The 22450-nt window shown below is 37.1% G+C and overlaps 1 protein-coding gene across 1 annotated transcript in view; it reads left to right on the top strand.

Annotated features, from left to right (window-relative positions):
* The first annotated feature begins 1495 nt into the window (after positions 1-1495).
* CPQ (carboxypeptidase Q) overlaps positions 1496-22450 on the top strand; it is a 353449-nt gene continuing 332494 nt past the window's right edge. Inside the window, exon 1 of the mRNA XM_004580618.3 lies at positions 1496-1978. Within this exon, the coding sequence (XP_004580675.2) occupies positions 1546-1978 (433 nt within the window). The 5' untranslated portion in view covers positions 1496-1545. The remainder of the gene's footprint in view (positions 1979-22450) is intronic.

Here is a 22450-nt window from a genome sequence, read left to right as displayed (position 1 = left end):
TTAGAACATCACAGGCTGGGTCATTCACAGTAAGAAGAAATTTATGGACTGATAGTTTCAGATGCTGGGAAGTCCACTATCAAAGGGCCTCATCTGGTGATGACCTTGTTGCTGTATCACATAGTGGCAGCATGTATTTGTAGCAGGAGGACAAGAGGGAAACAGAGAGTGCCAGGAGGGGAAAACTGGTTCCTATAATAACAGCTCTGTGCTCATGACTGAAACACCTTTTAAAAGTCCCTCCTCCTGCTACCATCACAACAGCAATTAAATTGCAACATGAGTTTTCAAATAGGCAAACATTTAAAACCAGAGCAAATATATAGTTTTTAAGAACATGTAAATTAGAGCTATTGAATTTTTGTAATGATAGAGATAGAGACTTTCTGTGTTACCCAATGTGACAGTCACTGCCACCTGTGGCTATGGAGGACTTACAATGTGTAACTGATAAACTGAATCCTTCATTTGGTTTAATTAGGTAAGCACACAAGACTATTGTGTACTTTATTGTGCAACACTGGGTACATTTACTCTTAATATCTATACTTACCTCTTGTGCCCTAGTAAAAGCAGTTTGTGGATCGGTATTAATTCATGAACTGGGACTGTAGAAGTAGAAAGGTTATGTGTGTCTTTGGCAAGTTATTTAATCTTCAGGTGCTCCAGGTTTTGCATTTATAAGATAAAGGTAAGAAGAAACCACTTTGTAGGGTTGTTATGAAGATTAAGTTCATTAACAAATGCAGTGTACTGAGAATACTCTTTGACACATACCAAGCCATATAGTTATTTCTGATTGTCATGTTGGTAATGGATAGCACAGAGTTAAATGGTAACACAATTCTTTTTGTAGTAACTTAGATTTTCTCCTTCTAAAACCATACCACAGGCCCTGATACATAGTTGGAATTGAGTATCTTTTGAATGTTAGTGTAGATTACTGTCCCCTCCTCTTTTCTCCCTCTCCCCGTCTCCCTCTCTGGTTACATTCAAAACAAACTGCCCTTGCAGCACAGATGAAACACTGGTGGTTTTTAGGGAAAAGAGTAATAAGGAAAAAGTGGAACAAAGATGACACTTGAGTAGGCTTGTGAGTTTGACAGGCAGCGGGAAGAGCACGTGGAGCAGAGGGCCACTGGAGCCATTTGGATTATCTTCTGAATAGAGGCAGGTGCAGCAGAGAACACTGACTCCTGTTACTGATACCACCGCTCTCCCCGGCCTCCCCGTCTCAGTGATCATCAGACTCTTTTGGGATATATTATATAGGATTGCTGCTAGCTAACGTGATTCTATAGTGGTATTGTGGTTCTTTACTAATAAGGCCACTCAGTGCCTCTTTGCATATAACTCATGGGATTTATAGTGTCTGAATTTGATTGTGGGTGTTGGACAGCAGTTGAGGAAAAAAAGAGGAGTGCTTCTTGAGATCTCTAAGTTATAGGAAGAGGCTGTGAGATCCTTTTTTTTTTTTTTTTTTGCCTAAAGCATGTTTTTTCACTTTCATAGGCTATCTTATGAGGAAAACCAACTGTTAAAAAAATGAAGTTCCCAATCTTCGCATTTGTTGGTATTGTTCACCTAGTATCCCTGGGCTCTGGAAAAGCTATTAACAAGAGTAACATCTCTCAGAGGACTTTTGAAGAAATAAAAGAAGAAATAGCCAGCTACAGAGATGTCGCTAAAGCTATCATCAATCGTACTGTGTATGGTGAATCCCAGAATAGATCTTATGAGCGATTGGCACTTCTAGTGGATACTGTGGGACCTAGACTGAGTGGCTCCAAGAGCCTAGAAAAAGCCATACAAATCATGTACCAAAACCTGCAGGAAAACGGACTGGATAATGTTCACCTGGAACCAGTCAAAATACCTCACTGGGAGAGGGGAGAAGAATCTGCTGTGATACTGGCACCACGAAGACATCAGATGGCCATTCTGGGGCTCGGCAGCAGCGTTGGGACGCCCCCAGAAGGTATTGTCTTTTCACTTCCCTGTGTCCTCAGCTTGGAATAACTGATTGTGGCATGTTGGATTCATACTGAATTCATACAGTTCGTACTGATTTTATACAATTAGGAAGAAAAACATGATTTCCCATTTGGTCAGCTTAGTTGATTCTCTGTGCTCACATTCTTCTTTGTCCTCCTTTCTTCCACTTCTACTTCCTTTCTGAAAGAACACCGGTTGTGTAGAGTTAACTCCTAGTCCATGACATGTGCGTCCCCATTGCATTTAGCAGTTATTGTCCACAGGTTGGATCCACTCAGATGAATATCTACTGAGATGACTGCATCAGTCCATGCTCAGCTCAGTTTCATTCTGATCTCCCACGTGGCTGCTAGGCACCAAAGCACTTGGGATGTGATCTGCTGGTTTTCCATATGCATCATTCGTAGGAAGCTGAATCAGAAGCACAGCAGCTGAGGCTTGAACTGGTGCTCCTATATGAGATGCCAATGTCACAGTGGCAGTTTAACTCTGCACCACCAAGCAGGCTATATGTTTTTGTTTTAAAGCATGGCTCAGTAATATTTTTCCTGGGGATCAGAATAGCTTATATTTCAACTACTATTTAGTCTAAGCTAACGCTTCAGCCCCTTGAGCCGGTGTAGCTTCTCCCTTTTGTTGAGGAATCTGCATGCAGTTTGGGTAATGTTTTTAAGTCTCGCCCATGCTGTGCTTTGATTGTTTCTGAGCAGTATGCCTAGGACATGTGCACAGACTGTTGAACCTCCAGGACTTATTAGGAAACTAGAGAGTCCTCCTTTACTGTTTTTTTTCTCTGCTTATTTGTATTAAAGTTCTGATTTTCTAGCATTTTTTTTCAGTTTCTAGCAGGATTGTGAAGCTATTGGAACCGTCTTAATTATTTCCCACCAATCTCTCCACTGTTTTCAACAACACCCTTAGGCATGAGATTCTTCATATTCTACTCATGGAAAAAATCAATAAACTGTATAAGAACTGTGAAGCTCTTTATCCTTGTGGCTTGTCTTTTCTCCTGGGAGAATGCATACATTACTACTGCTTAGTAGTTAGGTGCAGTGTCAGCAGCAGCATCTAGAGTGACCTGCCTGTAGTACTAGGAGGAGATGCTGACAGCTCCTGGTCTTCTATGGTTGAAGCTCCCATTGTAAGATCCTTGCCTCTGAGCAAGCTGGTACAGGGGTGATCAGGACCCACATGTCCTCAGTGATTATACTTGTGGAGTTTTCAATGTAGGAACAGGTGCTGGGTAGAAAAATGAGGTGCTAGTGCTCTTAGTCAAGCCTGCCTGGAAGAGAACTTTTGCACACGGATATTGGATCAGAGGAAATGAGAACCACATATCCTTACAAGGATGATACCTTAGCCTTGAGCTGAAGACTGGAGGAAGAGGCAATCCCGTTTTCTTGACTGTACTTGCCTAGAATAGAGGGTCCATAAAATAGTTCCTGTAACATGGAGCTGGAAGTAGAAGAGTAAAGCACAGTATGGCTCAAATATAAACTGCTGTGATTGAGACTTAATAGATTTTTTTTGATGAATGTGTTTTAATTTGCTATATGCCCTTCAGACAATTTTGAGTGAAAAGAAAACTGCTTAAAAACAATTTCTTCCCTAAATCTTTGGAATAAGTTGAGTTTCTCTCTCTACGATTCTGGAAGCAGCTCTGGAGTGTACAGTTTTTTTTTTTAGATTTATTTATTTTATTGCAAAGTCAGATGTACAGAGAGGCGGAGAGACAGAGAGGAAGATCTTCCATCCGATGTTTCACTCCCTAAGTGAGCTGCAACGGGCCGGTGCGCGCTGATCCGAAGCCGGGAACCTGGAACCTCTTCCGGGTTTCCCACGCGGGTGCAGGGTCCCAAAGCTTTGGGCCGTCCTTGACTGTTTTCCCAGGCCACAAGCAGGGAGCTGGATGGGAAGTGGAGCTGCCGGGATTAGAACTGGCGCCCATATGGGATCCCGGGGCTTTTAAGGCGAGGACTTAAACCGCTAGGCCACGCCGCCGGGCCTGAGTGTACAGTTTTGATCCAAGATCAATGATTTGGTGGCAGAAAATCCTCTGGTATTCGTAGTTCCCTCAGCATGGTGTCTATAATGTCAGTCAGAAGTTTGGTCCACTTGATTTCTGTCAAGCTATGGCCTTATATTAAGAAACAATTTAAGAGCCCTTTTTCTAAGCCATTCTATGTCTGAGAGATAGACCTAATTCTTGTTCTTTTTTTTTTTTAACGTAAGAGGAAGACCTGACTCTAAGGTTTATGAAGTGTACTCATGGTTGCCCCATCAAGAATAGGCCATATTTAAGCATGGACAAGAATCCAGTTCCAGAGTTTGTGCTGTAGTCTTTATACTGTTTTACACACAAACATTGTTACTTTCATTTGGAAAATTTTTTTGTTGTTTGCCATCTAGCTGAAGCAGAGCTATTTCAAAGGCTGCTGATAGCAGATATGTTAGTTTCTGTATCTTGTCTGGATGTGTTTCATTGTTCTTGCTGATGTCTCATACTCATTTCTCATTATGTAGTTGGGCCTGCTTCTCTCTATCACCTCAGTATGGAAAACTAAGCCAAGTTACTGATTACTCTTGGGGCCTTTAAAGCCCAATGGAGAGTATTTGACTAGCTGGAATCTATTCTTGTGTTCCAAGACTCATCCCCCTCTTATTCAGCAGGTAAACAGTTGTCTGGCAACTAGACTATTTTAAGTTCTAAGGAGACTGGAGAGTAAGGCTGGATCAGATGTGGAGAAATCCCAAAGGAGGCAATATAGAGTCTGTACAAAAAGATCTCTGGTTGAATGGTAGGCTGATACAGAGCCATCTCTTAGGTATGCTCCCATGAGCCCATATTCTAACTTTACTTTAGCCACTAATTAGTTGTGTCACTTTGGTTGAGTTGTTTTTGTCACCACAGGCCTTATTTTTTTGACCTGTAGGATGAGCAGTTGTTGAGATTGGTTGAGATGTGATTCTGTGAAGTTTCTTCCAGATGAAAATGTGATTATATGAGATTCTACAAGAGACTGGTAAAGTTAGAAATCATGAGATCTTGGCTTTTCCAAGCATATGGCCATGGAATAGATCCCTTATGTAACTAAAGGTGACTTTCTGACTTTACAATTCTAGGATTAGAGTATTAAAATATATGTTGAGTGTATACATGTGATAGTTGGATATCTGTGAGCTGTCTGTGGGAAGAATAGGCAGAGATAACACTACATTGTCGCTTGCATAGGTAGTAGACTGAATAGCTAATTCTAAGCTTTGAAGAGCAGAATCAGTTTGAACTAGATATCTTACAGGATTTTAATTGTCCTATAGAATCATTGCCAAGGCTAAATAAGAATGATACATATTTTCATTAGATTTTTTTTTTGGAAATAAATGTCAAGATTACTCTGAAAAGTAAGGTGCCCAAGATTGTCATGAAGCAATGAGCTTCATCAGAAGGCTGCTGATGACTTAAGTGCTTTGTTCCCTGCCACCTCCATGGGAATTATGGTCGAGTTCTGGACTCTGGGCTATAGCATGACTCAGTCTGTCTATTGCAGGTATTTGGGGAGTAAACCATCAGATCTCTGACTTTTGTTTCTTTCTGACTTTCACATAAGATGAAAGCATTTAAATTAACAACCATTTAAAAATAAGTAAGAATTTCTGTTTTATGAAGGATAATATGAACAAAGTTGAAAATCAACAGAAAGAAGAATAATATCCTGTGGCATACTAGGGAAAACATATGATATCTCTGTGGAATTGGCTTACCTAACTAAGCATGATGGTTTTCAGTTTGGCTTCTATCCATTTTGTTGCAAAAGACAGGGTTCTGTTCTTTAGGGCTTAGTAGTATTCCATGGTTTATATACATGCCTCATTTTCTTTCTCCAGCCATCAGTTGATGGACATCGGTTGTGATTATGTATCTTAGCTGTTGTGACTTGAGCTGCAGTAAAAATGGAGGTACAAATAACTTTTTCATATGCTTTATTCATTTCATTTATGTAAATTCTCAGGATGAGGATGGCTGATATTTTCAATTTCTAAGGAATCTCCATATTATCTTCCATAATAGATATAGGGAAAGCATTCTATAAAATATAACATCCTTTCACGATTAAATAAAGAACCCTTAAGCAAATTTGGTATAGAAGACACATTCCTCACCAAAATCAAGACAATTTATGACAACCCTAATAGCCAGCATCATATTGAATGGGGAAAAGTTGAAACATTTTAGTAAGATCCAGAACTGGACCAGTTGGCTCACTTTCACCATTGCTATTTAATGTTGCTCTGCAAGTTTTGCTTAGAGACCTTTGGTGAGAAAAATCAAAAGGATGTATTTTTGAAAGGAGGAAGTGAAATTGTCCCTTTCTGCAGATGGTATGATCCAATATACAGGGGGACCAAAAGAGTCCACTAAGAAACTACTGAGACTCATAGGAGAGTGTAATCAACTTTCAGGTCATAAAATCAACACATAATAACCAACAGTCTTTTTATACACAAATAATGCCATGACTGAGAAAAAACTTGTAAGATCATTACTATTCACAATAGTAACAAAAATTTTTTAAAAATTTTGGAATGAATTTAAGAAAGGCTGTGAGATATCTCTATAATGAAAATTGCAAATATTGAAGAAATAATTTTAGAACACACCAAATAAGGAAGACTCTTCCATGTTCATGGATTGAAAAAAAAATCAAAATGTCCATAATACCCAAAGGAATTTACAGATTTAGTCTGGTCCCATAAGAGAACATTCTTCTAAGTTCTAGGAAAAATGTTTTAGAATTCATACGGAGGCACAAGAGAACCCAAATAGTTAAAGTAGTTTTAAGCAATAGAAACAAAGTTGGAAGCATCGAATACCTGGCTTCAAAGATATGCTACCAAGCAGTTTTAATCAAAACAGCCTGACGCTGGTAGTCATGGCTTCTTGTGCAAGAACCCCATATGTCATAAAATGTTAACAGTGGGTCAGGGTAGTGACTGTTCTCACTCATGTGACATTTATTATTTTATGGGGTTTAATTATACAACCTTGATAATGCTCTCTGCTGATAACTGCTCAGCAGTAATTCCTGTTTACTTATCTGACACATAAATATTCTGTGAGCTTTATCATGCCAATTATTGCCTTTGTTTTTTGTTTCCCTGGTCTCTAAGATAGTACCTGTTTCTTAATAAATGTTCAATATTTGGGTATTACACTGGCACCTCGTAGCAGAGTGAGGTGGCAGCAAAACAGACAGGGAGAAACCACCAGTGTGAGAAGGTAGAAACATGGACAAGGAGCAGTTACTTTTATCTGGGAATTGAAGACTTTATATGATTGTGTTAGAGAATGAAGAATTCGTTGGGGCTAAGAAAGAAGGGCCAAACATTTGAGAGTGTGAATGAATAAGACACATGTGCTCAATGACTAGGGAAACCAGTTCACAGATATGAGAAATCAGTGAATGGTGATACAGTGGGAGGTACAGGATGGACTCTTAGCAGTATTTCTAAGGCCACCTTATGTATTGTTTAGGACACAAATTATTTTTAGGGTTAGGAAAGAAGAGGAGAGTGACTAGACATTAAATGTGATATAATTTAGTAGATTAGAAAACTAAGGATATGGAGTTCTGAATTTTTTTTTTTTAATCCTTGCCACTAATAATTTGAGTAGGACAAAGTTAGAAAAATGCTCTGAACTTTAGTCAATTTTATGTTATTTGTAAGCATCATCGTTGTTATCATATTTTATATTTGAAAGTTTTTCTTTTTAGCAAGATATTTTGTGGAGTTTTTTTTTTAAGTTTTAGAATGAAACTAAATAACACTCGATGAACTGTTGGTCATATTGGCATTAATGAAATCATGTCTAGTCACATCTTCACAGGGAATGTGAAATTCACACCCTATAAATTCTTCCCTCATTTTCTCCATTGCCATTTTCTGAACTATTGCTCTATTGATGTCAGTCCTACTATAACACAATAAAGAAATGGGCTTTTAACAAAAGATATTATTATTATTATTATTAGAAAGGCAGATGTAGAGAGAAGGAGATACAGAGAGAAAGATCTCCTGTCCACTAGTTTACTCCCCAAGTGGTCACCATAGCCAGAGCTGAGCCAATCCTAAACCAAGGATCAAGGAGTGTCTTCCAAGTACCCATGCAGGTCTGGGATCCCAAGGTATTGGGCTATCCTCCACTGCTTTCCTAGGCCACAAGCAGGGAGCTAAATGGAAAGTGTAGCAGCTGGGATATGAACTGGTGCTCATATGTGATCCCAGCGAATGCAAGGCTAGGATTTAGCCAGTAGACTATCCTGTTGGACCCTAATTATTTGGAAAAAAAAATCAGGCTGCCGTTTTGTGCTGTTCTGAATTTTCCCTTTGAGCTTGTTTTCTGTACTTAATTTGAGGGGAATTGTCACAAAACATCTAGTGTTTTGTTTTTTGAGAAAGCTCTTGGCTCTCTTCAGTTTAAGGAAAGGAACATTTGTCCTCAGATTGCTGTTATGCAATTTCCATCTGTAAGAACGTTTATTAAGTACTTATTCATGGATATACCTTATCTGAACAAAAAGTAGTAAATATTGTGAAGTAAGAAATAAAAGTTCCATATGGCCTTTTAAAACTTTCTGATTATAAAGGCAGTGCATTATTATCAAATGTTGTATTCATTTACCATATAATCTGAACACTTCCTTTACTCTCAGAGACAGGAAAGTGTAACTCTTCAGAACTAGGCTTTGAGGTCAAATCCTGATGCAATCACTAAGTACCAATGTAATTTTCTTCAACCTATTTATCCTTCTAATTGCTCTGTTTTTTTATAAGATGGAAATACTAGTTTCTACCTGATTTGTTGGAGACAGTACAAGATCAGACATTGCATTCAGTGTACCCAGTTTCTGAAACATAACAGTTTATTGAATGAATCCATTATTGGATATTGCTATTATACCTGAATGAGCTGTTGCTACGTTATGCAGAATTGTTACTATCAGAGTCATTACCATTTCTTTATTAATCTGTGAGTTTGTTCCAGTGCAATAAGATTGTTGAGTAAATCTCTAATTCCCCTGGTTAGTTATCATCAATGGAAGTTTTCTGTTCATTTCTGGAATTTGAGATTTTCATTGGCTGTTCCACATTGGTGTGCTAATGGTCATCCCAAATGATCTCACCTGATTGCCACAAGGTTTGCTTCTATAGACGATATTATCCAACATTTCCTCTTCAAATGGAGATGATAGTCATAAAAATTGGCTGAATGGGACTGATAATGCATGCATATGATCCACTGGGTAGATGTAGCATATTTTTCTTGGTCTCTTTTGGTTGTGTGGTTAGCTACAGGACTTCCTAACTGTGATCTTGGGAGCTTTTAAGCATGGTGCTGAGCCTGGGGATGTAATCAAGTTGGAATTTCAAATGGAGAGCCAGGTATCATCAGCATAAAGTGGGACTGATGAGAGGATAGGGCTAGTTTGTATAACTTTAATGAATTGGCTGCTGTTCAGCTGGTGCTATTATGTCAGCAGTGTTTGTCTTCATGTGTCTCAGTGATGGCTTTGAGCCTCACACAACTCTGCTTTATTCATTAGAAATATTACGAAATTGAAGCAATAGTTAAGACGAAAAAAATTGAAGTTTGACTCTTACGGAATGTTTTGGAGCAGCAGAAATTATGAGTGCTCCTGGGAGTTTGAGTTGTTAGTGCAGCAACTCACAGAGCTACTAAATGCAAATGAGTGTATCCTGATTCTAGACACATGATGTAAAAAAGCTCTGACACAGTACTTAATGAGACATGCGTGAGAATACTTATTGCATTGTTGCTTATAATAATTAAAAAATATTACTATAGGATAGTGGTAAGTAAATTATTACAGATTTACACAATGAAACATCAGAAAGTAGTTAAAAATTGATGAACTAGACTACATATATCAGCACAAATTAAACAATGTTGAGTTTAAAAATGTGAGTTGAAGAGTCATTAGTGTTCTATTGTAATAAATATGAAGTCAGCGAACATGCTAATAATGTTGTATTTATGAATTTATATGTATTGAAAGTATGAACACACATGTATTTTGAATATTGCATTTAGGTCACAACCATGATACTTAGAGAAGAAAGCAAATGAAAATGGGATGATAAAACATTAAAATTTGCATTCTATGGATTTTTATTTAAGAAAAATTGGAGCAGCATTGACTATTTCATGTGGTTAAATCAAAGCAGATGAAATTCACACACACACACACACACACACACACACACACACACATAGCACCCAAATCGAGAGAAATTCTAGCTGTGAAATAGGTCTTAAGTTTTTGTTGTACCACAGACTTGCTGCCTTGTTCCCATTGCGCAGGAAAATCACTCTTAACAGTAAACCATGAATCTTCCTGTGACATATATTTAATGACATAATAGTACATAGTTCATTATTGTTCCACCTGTGCAGGTAAGGAAAATCTGTTTTCCTCAAACTATGTCTGGTGGGTTTTTCCAAATGATCATGAGAAAATGAAGCAACAAATCAATTTATCCAAGCTTGTGTGTGTTATGAAAGAAGTACTCATGGATTTCAAATATGTTTTGTACTCAAATAAACTTGCCTTTACAATGCTTAAGTATTTCTATTATTTTAGATAGAGAGACATCACTTCCCCATCCACTGGTTTACTCCCTAAGCACCCTCAAAAGCTGGGCTGTGTTGATAGTACCCGGGAACTCATCCATGGGACCAGGAGGGACCCATGACATCCTGCCTTCTGGAAGGTGCCTTAAGAGGAAGCCAGGATCAGGAGCAGAGCTGGGACTTGAGCCAGGAATTCTGGTATGGGTTGTGGGCATCTGAGACAGCATCTTATGTGAAAAGGTCCTCCGTTATGCTTACCTTTTAATTAAATGTTCCTTGAATGTTTTCAAGTACCCTCATATTTCTCAAATACCATTAATCCTGAAATATCTGACACCATCTTCTTGAGAAAGTTTTGCTTCATGAGTTTCTCTTTAGTTTTGGAATCTCATATAGTACATTTTTACAGTAGATTATACTCATATTTAGACCCATGTTGAAAAAGTATATCTAGATTCATATTTGAAAGCTTTTTTTCTCTTTTCAGCTTCTCAGAACCTGAATGCCTTAGCTGTGGAACCAGAAGCAATGTCAGTGTAAACATATGTAAGGTAGTCAGACCCTCAAATAAAAACATACTTTTTGTGCCCTTCGGCAAACCTGGGATTTGATGCTACTGTTCCTTTTACAGGTTCACTCAGTCAAGATTATAATTGCATTGTAGGGTTGTTGAATCCAGATAGTGTTAATTTTGTCCTCATTTGTATTCTACACAGCTTTGCCATATTGGATGCTTATTAATTGGTGATTTTTAAGAAGGTTAGTGAAATTGTTGACAGTGTAGCTACGGTTTACGAAAAATGGAGGAAAAGAATCTTTCCTTAAATACATATTCCTAGAGAGTAAGCTTTAGCCTACTGGTTAAGATGCCTTTACCCCACATCTAAATCCTGGTTTTGATTGCTAGTTCCAGCTCCTGACTCCATTTTCCTGCTGATGTTAACACTGGGAGATAGTGGTGACGGCTCAGTTAGTTGTGTTGCTCTCATCCATATGGGAGGCCTTGATACTGTTCTCAGAGCCCAGCTTTGGCCCACCCCAGCCCCAGCTGTTGCTTACATTTGCAGAGTGAATGAGAGGATGGGTCCTCCCTCTTGGTCACTCTCTTAAATATTTAAAAATATGAAAAAATAAATTACCTAAACTTTCCTTGATTTAAGGAAAGATCAGCTTCGTGGGATGATCTGTAGCTGCGAGGTGTCTGGCCTGGATTGAAGTGAGAGTGCGTATTCAGAGCTTGCAAAATCCCCAGTCACTGTCATCACAATGTGGAGATTACAGGCCTCTCCTTGCAGAAAATATCTCAAGTTGAATTTGGGCGCATTAGAAGATAAAGCTCCTTCTGTAAAATCTACGAGAGGAAAAGTTTCCCTCTTATCAATCAACCTTATTTCAGATATGCCTTTTACCCATCTGCAGCTTCTTGGTATCCATAGTGTGGAAAGGGGATCGATCGACAGTGTTTTCCTTGTTTTTTTTTTTTTTTTTGTTGTTGTTTGTTTGTTTTCTGAGTCCGCATGGTAGTCACAATTTTAACTTCTTTAAGCCTCAGTTTTCTTATCTTCAAATGAAGACAATAATAGTATTTTCCTCTGGAATTGTGACTCCAAATACTTGACAGTAGTATGACTTGGCTGACATAAAAGAGATTGTACTTGCCTCCATGAAGTTGTGCCAAATTCTGACAGCTTATTGATAGGACTATTTTATGGAGTTGTTTTAAGGGTAAAACCAGATCATATGTGAGTGTGATTTGAAAACATAGAGATGGGATGACATAAATTTATACTTTTAATGCAAAATACATGCAGTGTTCAGGAATTTTGAGAAATGCTTTGAACTGTTTGACCCAAAAATTCTTAATGAGAAAAAAAGAATTATTGCACTGTGATGTCAGTTTGTTTAAATATATGCTTTATTACACAACCCATCAACTCACTTCTAGGTATTTATCTGAGAGAAATCAAAACATAGCATAAAACTTGTACAGACATATTTATTATAGTTTCAATTTATAATTGCTAAAATCTGGCTAAGAGTTCCTAAGTTCATTGACTGGTGAATAAACAAACATGCTGTTTATTATCCATATAATGGGATGCTAGACAGCTAGGAGAAAACAGCGTAATGGAGTCAGCACCAGGACAAATCTCGTTAGCAACCTGCTGGCTAGGTGGATGAGATGTTTACATCCTGTATCATAGAGCCTGAGTCCAATTTCTAGTTCTGCCTCCTGATTCCAGTCAGATGCCAATGCAGACCCTGGGAAGCACCAGATGATGGCACCAGTGGAAGGTTTCCTGCCATCCACAAGGGAGCCATAACTTCAGTTCCCAGCTCCTGTTTCATTCTGGCCTGTCCTGGCCATTGCAGGCATGTAGGAGATGAACTAGCAGTTAGAATCTCTGTCTTTTATCTGTCTCCCTGCCTCTCAAATAATAATATGGTGAAATAAATTTATGACATTGTATGATGTATTGTTCCATACTTTATTTATATGATAAAACATCAATGGATTGATTTTATTTTTTTTATTTTTATGTAATTTATATCAAAAAGATATGATCAAAAATGAAAGCAGGAGCTGGTGTTGTGACTTAATGGGCAATGTTGCCTGAAGTTTGAGTCCTGGCTGCTCTACTTCACATCCAACTCCCTGCTTACGAGCTTGGGAAAGCAACATAAGTTGACTCTGGTGCTTGAGCCACTGCACGCATGTGGAAGGCTTGGAAGAAGTTCCTGGCTTTGGCCTGGTCTAACCTCGGAGACTGAGGCCATTTAGAGAGTTAACAAATGGATGAAAGCTTGCTGTTTTTCTTTCTTCCTCTCTGTAACTCTGGTTTTTAAATAAATAAAATGAATCTTTAGCAAATCAAAGTAGATAAAAAATAGTTTGTTCATGAACAAAATAGAAAAGTAGTGCTGAATGAGGCAAAACAATTCTTACGGACTTTGAGTCATGAGTTTCTGCAGCGTCATCTCTTACACTGAGCATCCATCTCTAATAGTCCAGCTTGCTAAGCAATCCTGCATACATGCCTCCCTGTTGATCTGTGTTGTCATTTGTTTATGCTGAGTGCTTGCCTGGGACTTCCTCCTCTATTCACCAACCTGAGACTCCCACATACTCTCCCCTGTCTTCCACCTGGTTACTTGCACTTGAAGGTTCAGTTTGGAACTCATCTTCTCCATGAGGCTTTCCTTGATTTCTCCCTCACTCCTTGCACACTAGGGGCATCTTCAGGTATTCTAGGTCATTAACATTATTCTAGGTTGTGCTATTGTTAGGTGTCTATAGGTTTATCTTCCTGAAGAGACTAAAATCTTCTAGAGGTTAGAAACCATATCTTAGATGTTTAATCCCCAGTGGTGGTCAGTGAAAAGCTGGTGAATGAATTGGGAGTGCCAAAGGGAATGAATGATGAGATTGTGTGAGATATGAGCAAGAAAGAAAATGAGGGCAAGGAAGGAGATAAAGTTGAATCCCAACCTTCCAATTAGGTGTCAGAACAACTTTAGGTAAGCTGGTTAATGTGTCACTGTCAGCTTTCTCAGATAGAAAATGAGGGAAATAGTCCTGTCTACAGGATGAGATTGTTGTTCACTTGTGAGAACCATCTGTAGTGTTGTTAAATCCAATCTCATTCTATTTTTCATTGAAGCAGTTGGCATCTAGTTCATTGAGTATATGAAAACATGATTCTTGCCTTATGCATCTTTGAGTTATTCTATAGTAGTTTAAACATTTCATAACATTGCCCCTGAAAATGCTAAAATGACCAAATAGGAATTAGCATGCAGGTCTAAAGGGATATTATCCAGTTTTCTTTTGGAAGGCCAAATGTTGAAAATTATGTTGTAATTGCATTCATTTTTCCAGTTTGTGAAGGTAACGTTTGTTTAACACAAAAACCTACCAGAAATAAGGTAGTTAATATGTTCTGGATCTTTGGCAGCTTCTGATGTCTTCATTTGGAACTTGATAAGAGTGAAGAGTTTCGCTTATCTGTATTCCATTTCCCATGAGTCTTAATATCTGAAACACAACACATCATCTTTGTGGTATTCTTTCTAGCATTTCATAGAGATTTTATCAAGAATATTATTTATTATGGAAAGAATGGGGACTGTGCTTTGCTTTTAGGTAATAGAGCAAGTATTGTGCTCTTAACATTCTCCCCTGTTCATCAGTATTTTTAGGTTCTGATACATATACAATATCATTTGCAACAAAATGGAAGAAAAATCAGTTAACTGTATAAATTTTAAAGTACATAAAATACTCATCAAATTGATATTGTAGACAACATGAATATTTTCAGACAGTATAAAAATGAATTTGACAAACTGTAAGAGATACTGAAAGATTTTGCTGATAAAATATACAAATATTTATATTTCTGACATAGAATTGTAATAGCAAAATAATGTGTCATGTAATTACTTTAACAAGAGAGTTTTAAATTTCAAGGTGATTTAAATGTGTTCTAATCTTGCCAAGAATTTTAAACATCTACTGACTTGTTGGCTTAACCTTTCAAATGATATGCTGGGGGGGGTCACTAAATTTGCATAGCATGCTTATATATTTTCTAAAATACATTTTTGGTTAGGATGTGAAAATATTTAAGGAATACTGCCAGTACTTATGGCTATTCAGTTTATAAAAAACGGAGCTTTCCATGAGTAAGTGTAAAAATTGGAGGAAATGGAAAGAAAGAGAAATTTGAATATAAACCAAATGTTTGCTTATGAGCTATATTTAGAAAACCACATTAGTAACTCTAATAGCTGGAATATTAATGCAGTAATTGCATTTCTACATGGATTATTATTTTCATATGTTCTTATGAGGCAATTCACTTTGGAGTACCCAAAAGAGGAATATTGCATTTTTATCAAATAAGTTCTTTTCAGTATCCTTATCTATCAAATTTGTGTTGAAGGAAGCCATTTTATTTGGAAATCACTTTTTTTGGCACAGATTTTTTTTTTTCTGTTTAACTCGTCGTCATCTTCTTTTTTGAACTATTTGAAAATAGTTTGAGCATTTGTCCATCAAATGAATCATTCTGATATAAGTTATTTAATTGTATTCAAATTATATTTAAAAATCAATTACTATCTTTTTTCGAAAAAATGTAATATTCTTTATTTTTCATGAGACAGTTCCTTAGGCTAAGGGATTTCAACTTATTTCTCATCTTCTAACACGAATAAAACCAATTTGGTAATTTCTCAAAGATTTGTCTGCTTCCCTGATTGTTTGGAGTGATTAAAGTAGATTATTTGCCAGAGCAAAGACCTTTACCAGCTATTCCTCTTTAATTACATTTAAGTTCACATTCAGTTTTTAAAGGATTAAAAACATGCATGCATTCACTACCCAACATGTGTTAATTTATGAAACTACTTATTGAAAAAGATATCATTTTTCTATGTCTTTTGCTTACTGCATGAAGCACTTACCTTTATGGAAGTAATTGCTATAAAATATTACTTAATGGATTGAAATGTTTTTCTCATCAGAAGGTAGCCTTTTTGCTCTTTGTGTGACTAAGTGTGAACAAAACATAAAGGTGAGAAAGGGAAATAATAGAGGGGAGAGTCTTTGACAGCGGGGTCAGTTCCTGGTGATCCTTTGTACATCCTCATAGTGCCTGGTACAGGAACCTCTCATAGAGGCAGGGAACCCTATTAGCACTAGAACAGTTGAGAGACAAGCCGGAGGCTGATGCTAGGAAAGATGAAAGTTCCTTTCATGTTTTGTTTTTTGTTTTTCTTTTTTTCTCTCAAATTTACCTGGTCTGGTTTTTCTCACGATGTATATCTTTATTAAAAAGCAAATAATAAGAAAGGAACTGACTGATATTTCTGTTTATAAGAAAGCTTGAATGTTTGTAACATTGATTTGGGCCCTCACTCAAATACAGTAAGAGCCTTCTTCCTGTGATTTGGTCCTATGAGGCTAGGTCAGAAGGGTGTGGCTGTAACACTGTGATTGCATGTCATTCATTGTCTACTCAGAAACCCTTCAGTGGTCTGTCCCACAGTGATAGTACCTAAGGGTCTAAACACTTCACCTGGTAGAAACCTTCTAGAATTTCACGCCAATTTCACGTAATTTTGGCATTTTGCAGCTCTCTTGTAACCATTCTTCTACATAGTCCAGAGATACTCTAGGCATTTCTGAGGGCAAGCAGAGGGAAAACAGAAACTAACGCTGAGGGCCAGAGAGTACCAGCAGACATGCTTTTCCTAATGAACAAATCCATGGGCATCTAGGAGCCCTGCTGTGCTTCATACCTCACAAGGGCAAGGTACCTTTGTTCATATAGTTAAGACATTTCTTGCTGTCAGGCTGTCATTTTGTTTGCAGATCAGTTCATATTTTGTAAACTTATGTATGAGATTATGAAAAGAAGAGCCATTACTCTCCAAACAGGTAGGAATAAAGTGAGGTATTCAAAACACCAGACTGTCAATCTCATGTTCAGTACTGGACTTGAATCCCTGAAGAAGTGATTGTGAAAACCAGGGCCCAAGGGATGTGCAGTTAAACTAGTGTTGTAAAGGAAAAGGTCAGCAGAGGAGTAGAGGAGAAGAAGATGGCTGATTCTAGTACCTCCTAGGATCCTTCTACTTCTTGGCCTATCAGAAACTAGAAAATGTGCACTATGCTATGCTAGAGATTGCTCTTAAATACTGTAAGGATTCTGGACAGGGCACAACTATACGCAACCAGTTTTGAATTTTTTTAAAGATTTATTTCAGCCGTTAAAAAGAATTTCTACCATTTGCAAGAAAATAGTCTCAACTAGAGATGATTATGCTCAGTGAACCACGTTAATGCCAAAAGGTCAAATATCACATGTTATCTCTGATATAAGGCAGCTTTTATGCAATATACAAGATCAATAGCCCTTCCAATACTGTTTTTGTTATATCTCAGGGTGTATGCTGTTTTTGTTTTTCATTTTCATTCATTAAATTTTTTTTCCTTACTAATTTCCTCATTTACTCAACAGGTCACACAATAGCACTGTTTACTTCAGAAAGACCTTTTATTTTCTTTTTCATTTCTCAGTGACACATTGATCATTTAATAGCATGTATTTAACTTCATGTTGTAAATTTTCCATTTTTCTCTCTGTTGTTGATTTTATTGTTTATCATTTATGAGTTACAGTAACTGTAGTATAGGGTATCACATACGGATGTGAAGATACAATGCAGTGTACATCTCTATTTTCAAGTCAAAGATGGGTTCCAAATGAAACTGTTGGCTGTATCTTGACAGTAGGATGCTGGACTCTCTGTCATTGTCCATGCTTGCAATGTCAGAATACACTTAATATCAGAATGATGGACTTAATGAGTGATTGTGAATGATTATGCTATTGTAATGATACAGGGAAAATCAGTGTTGGGGGGGCAGTGATTTAGGGAGGGGGAAAGCGAATTCCCAGAGTCTGTGGAACTCTATCATGGAATAAAACAAAAAGTTTGTTGGGGGAGAGTTAGAGAGAGAGAGAGAGAGAGAGAGAGAGAGAGAGAGAGAGAGAGAGAGAGATGTTGTGCTGATTTACTCCCCAAATGGCAGCAACAGCCAGGGCTGGTCAGACTAAAGGCAGCAACAGGCAGGACCTCCACTCAGATGTCCTGTGTGTGTGGCATGCCATCACCATCTGCCTTCCCTGGTACAATTATCAGGGAACTAAATTACAAGTGCAGCAGCCAGGTGTTGGACTGGTGAGCCGAGAAGGAATGCCTGTATTGCAAATTGCAACTTAACCTAGTGTGCTACAATGCCATTCCGCTTAAATTTGACAGCTGTTCTGAAAAGTTATTTAGGAAATGACACATTTTTCTGAATTCGGTCAGTATTATTATAGGCTTCTGTATGGTGCATATGATTTATTATTTTTTATCTCTTTATTATATTTCTCCAGACCAAGGAATGTCCTATATTTATTTGTTATTTATTCACATTAGGTCTTACCAAAGAATAAAGCAAGTTTTTTGAACAAATAATACATAATATCAAAGAATAAACCCAATTTTAGATAGCTTATGTTGCATAGATTTTTCAATGGATAGGACATTAATTGATTAGTTTTCTTGTGCTGTCCTTATCAATGGAATACAAAACCACAGAGGTTATTTATCGTTTAGATTGAGGACTGTGGAATTTGTGAAGGCTGCTAAGTGCCTTCCTCTTCTCTGATGAATTTGGAAGTGATACATGATGCAGCAGAAGCCAGAAAATCAGTTATTTTCCAAAAACTCCAAGGATATTCACACAGATGGTGCAGGAGAACTTGTCCTCTAAGCTAAGAAATTCACAACAGCTCTGGCTGTTACGATGAAGGCCAAAAATGTCTGTATCTGGTATCGTAGTACCTGTATTTGAGTCCCAGTTCTACTTCCAATTCCAGATTCCTGCCAGTGCACACCCTTGGAGACAACACACAGTGGTCACAGTGACTGGTTTCCTGCCATCTGTGTGGGAGATCTGAGTTCCATTTCCACATTTTTCAAATGCCTATTATAGCTGAACCTAAAAAATATTAGGATAATTGAAAAGCTAATTACAAAAGGCCAGAGTTTTATCATTTTATTAGTATAAAATGTCCAGAATAGGCAAATGTATAGAGACAAATTAGATCAGGGTGTTAGAGGCTGGAAGGAAGAGCACAGATGGGAATGATTACTAATGGAGCCATGTTTGTCCTGGCAATGATGAGAATGTTCCAAAATCAATTATGGTAATGGCTGCATAACTGTACTAAAAACCTTTGAATTGTAAAGTCTAAATGACTGAATTGTGTCTTACATAAATTTAAGTAAAACTTATTTGAAAAATATAGTAGGGATTAGAGGAAGAGGGAGAGGAAGGGAGGGACAGAAAAAAAGAGGGGAAGAAGATGGAAAATTGGGAAAGAGAGAATAGATCTTTCATAAATTTTCAAGGTGTAAGAAGGTTGATTCCATATCTTGGCTGTTGTGTATATTGCTACAATAAATATGGGAGTGCATGTATCCCTGTGAAATGTTTGTTTTGTTTCCTTTGAATGTGTACCCAGCAGTAAGGCTGCTGGATCAAGTAGTAGTTCGATTTTTGACTCTTTGAGGAATATGCATGTTTTGTCCAGTGGTTATATTGAAGTAATCATCAGCATTTGGGTGACCAGAAACAAGTAAAGCTATTCCTTTTTGTTTAGTAATGTAGCTACATAAAGTTTCATAACAGTTGGGAAGCGAGGGTTGTTTTCCCCATCATAGTCATATTCACAGCAAGATTAAAAGTTCTTACTACCGACAGATAAAACATATGTACAGTGCAGGAATTGGGATAATTTCTGTCCCCATATGTTGTATTTACTTGTATCATGGACTTTAATTAATTATTATATTACATAACACTTATGATGAGTTACAACGTAAGTTTCTTGTAGGAAATATGCACTTCTATGAGCAGCTGACTTGCTTTTTGTTAGACACAGTGTATATTTTGTGCCTGATTAAGTTTTCTCATTTACTTTGTTTGCCAGGGAGTTTGTGGCTAAACTTATGGCCCCATTCAGCAATTGCACAAGCCTTCTGAAATATATTTAACCCATTGAATTAACAGTTGCATCCTTTTGTTTTAATGTTCCTATCTTTACCCTCTTTCTGTATTTTGCCAATGTAGTTTACCAAGTTTATTTTGCTAGTAAGTCAGGAAATAAATAAGTAAAACCCAAATGTAAATTAATAAAATAGCTTGTGTTTAGTGATGACAGTCAAAGTTCCTGCCTCATATTACTTTTGAGAAATCCAAGTTTGTAAATATAAACGCAGCATTTAGTATATTGGAGGGTACATTGTAGGACCTGCATGAATTTTAGTTCTTATGACAGAACAAAATCTGTACTGAAATGCCATCAGATAAACCTGTTAGCAATGGCAGTCTTAGTTTTTTAAAAACAAGGCTAAATAATAGAGGGAAAAGATAAAAATACATTTGATGGTCACTCATCAATAATTGTTCTGTGTCTGCATATTATAGTCCCTGTAGCATCTAGTAAATGCATTGTGCTACATTATTTTCTAGAAATATTATTAGAGATGATCTATAAGACATGTAATACATCTGCTACATGTGTATCTTGTAGATAAAATATGTGGGTGAATAGGCAGATGTTGATTAGTCACCAGAAAGATTCTTGCTTACTCTCACCTTTTTCTATGTGAGCAATATAAGGTGTCCATCGATGGGTATGGTTTTGAAAAATTTTAATGTACAACTAACCAAACTCTGTGACCTGGATCATTTCTCAGTTTTTCACTTGAGTGTGTCTACTGTTGGTGCAGCAATGATATCTACCATAGAGGGATGTAAGGATTCTATGAACTAATTCAAAAATGAATTCCTCAGGACGCCTGTTCAGAGCATGCATACCATAGTGACTTCTATCTCCATTAGTCTCACACATGTCTGAAGAAGTATTATTTTCTAACTCTTGGGTTTATATTGTAAATATGTGAATGTTTTTTCTTTATATATGAGAAAGTTCTACCCTACAATCTGATGGAAATTCTACAGATGGTTAAATTTTTTGCTCATTTATCATAAAATTTTATATAATAGTAGTGTTTGATTATCATTCATGAATTAGAAATGGTTTATATAAATTTTTTGGGAGCTACCCTGCTAAAGAAAGATCATGAATAATATGATCAGTTTTGTGCAATTCAGCCAAAATTTGTTGCATTCAGACTGCAGGAAAAAGCATTGTGTTACATTATGTGGCAAGTGTCAAGGGATTGTCCTTTGGTGATTATCTGTTGTTTGCTACTAGTGAGATCTGAAACAACTTGGTCTTGTGTTAGTGCAAAACACCACACTGATACTAAAGATGAAACTAACATTGTGATGGGTAGCACCAGGAAATAGCTAGAGCTGTTTCTGCCAATGGTCACATGACCCCAATATGTTCCCATGCCATTGGGAGTGGCATTTTCTGTCATTTGCAAGTGTGAGAGTTCGCTAGTTCTTTGATTTCAGTAATTTTGAAAAAAAAAAAAAAGATTTACAATAGTTGTAACTTGAGTGCTGTATTATTCCAGAATACTGATTCATATTTATAATAAAACTTGACCTAGGATTTAAAACAGAATTGATCAGTGACAAACATTCATTGAAATGAGTTTAGACTCATTCAAGCCAACCACTACTCTTGTCTAGTTGCTAAGATGCTGCAACTTTCTTGTGCCTTAGTTTTATCGATTATGAAACATAGGTAAATCCTTACGGTCCATAAGGTGCTGGCTTTTCATTGTAATGAGGCTAACAGCAATCACTGGGATTTGTGTCCTTACACCCAATGGCCTATTATAAATTGTCATCCAAGAAACCTTTCAAAGTTGTATGTGAGTCATGTGCTTCTGACATTTATATCATGTCTCTAAAATCTTCTAGAGCCAAATTATAGCAAATTTAATCAGGGAACCAACCCAGGTCTATTACTATTTGGGACAGGAATTTTGTTAAATATTTTCCAGTGAAGTTTTACTTCTCTTAGGAGCATTTAGGATACTTTTCAAAACACAGTTATACAAAGAACCCCATTTTGGAATATCAAGTTTTTACAAAACTGTCTTACAGCTCTGATGCAACATTGTAGTAACATCATTGAAACAAATATAAAGGCAGTAGTTTTTCTGTCATTTCTGACTTTGGTTTGTGAAGATGGGATTTATAGAGAAAATGCATTTAGAGATGAAATAGTGAAATCTATTCAAAGTGCAGATTTA

This window comes from Ochotona princeps, chromosome 9 (genome assembly GCF_030435755.1).
Source record: "Ochotona princeps isolate mOchPri1 chromosome 9, mOchPri1.hap1, whole genome shotgun sequence".
Lineage (NCBI taxonomy): Eukaryota > Metazoa > Chordata > Mammalia > Lagomorpha > Ochotonidae > Ochotona > Ochotona princeps.
Note: the sequence above shows the minus strand (reverse complement) of the source record. Positions and strands in the feature narration are given on the sequence as shown.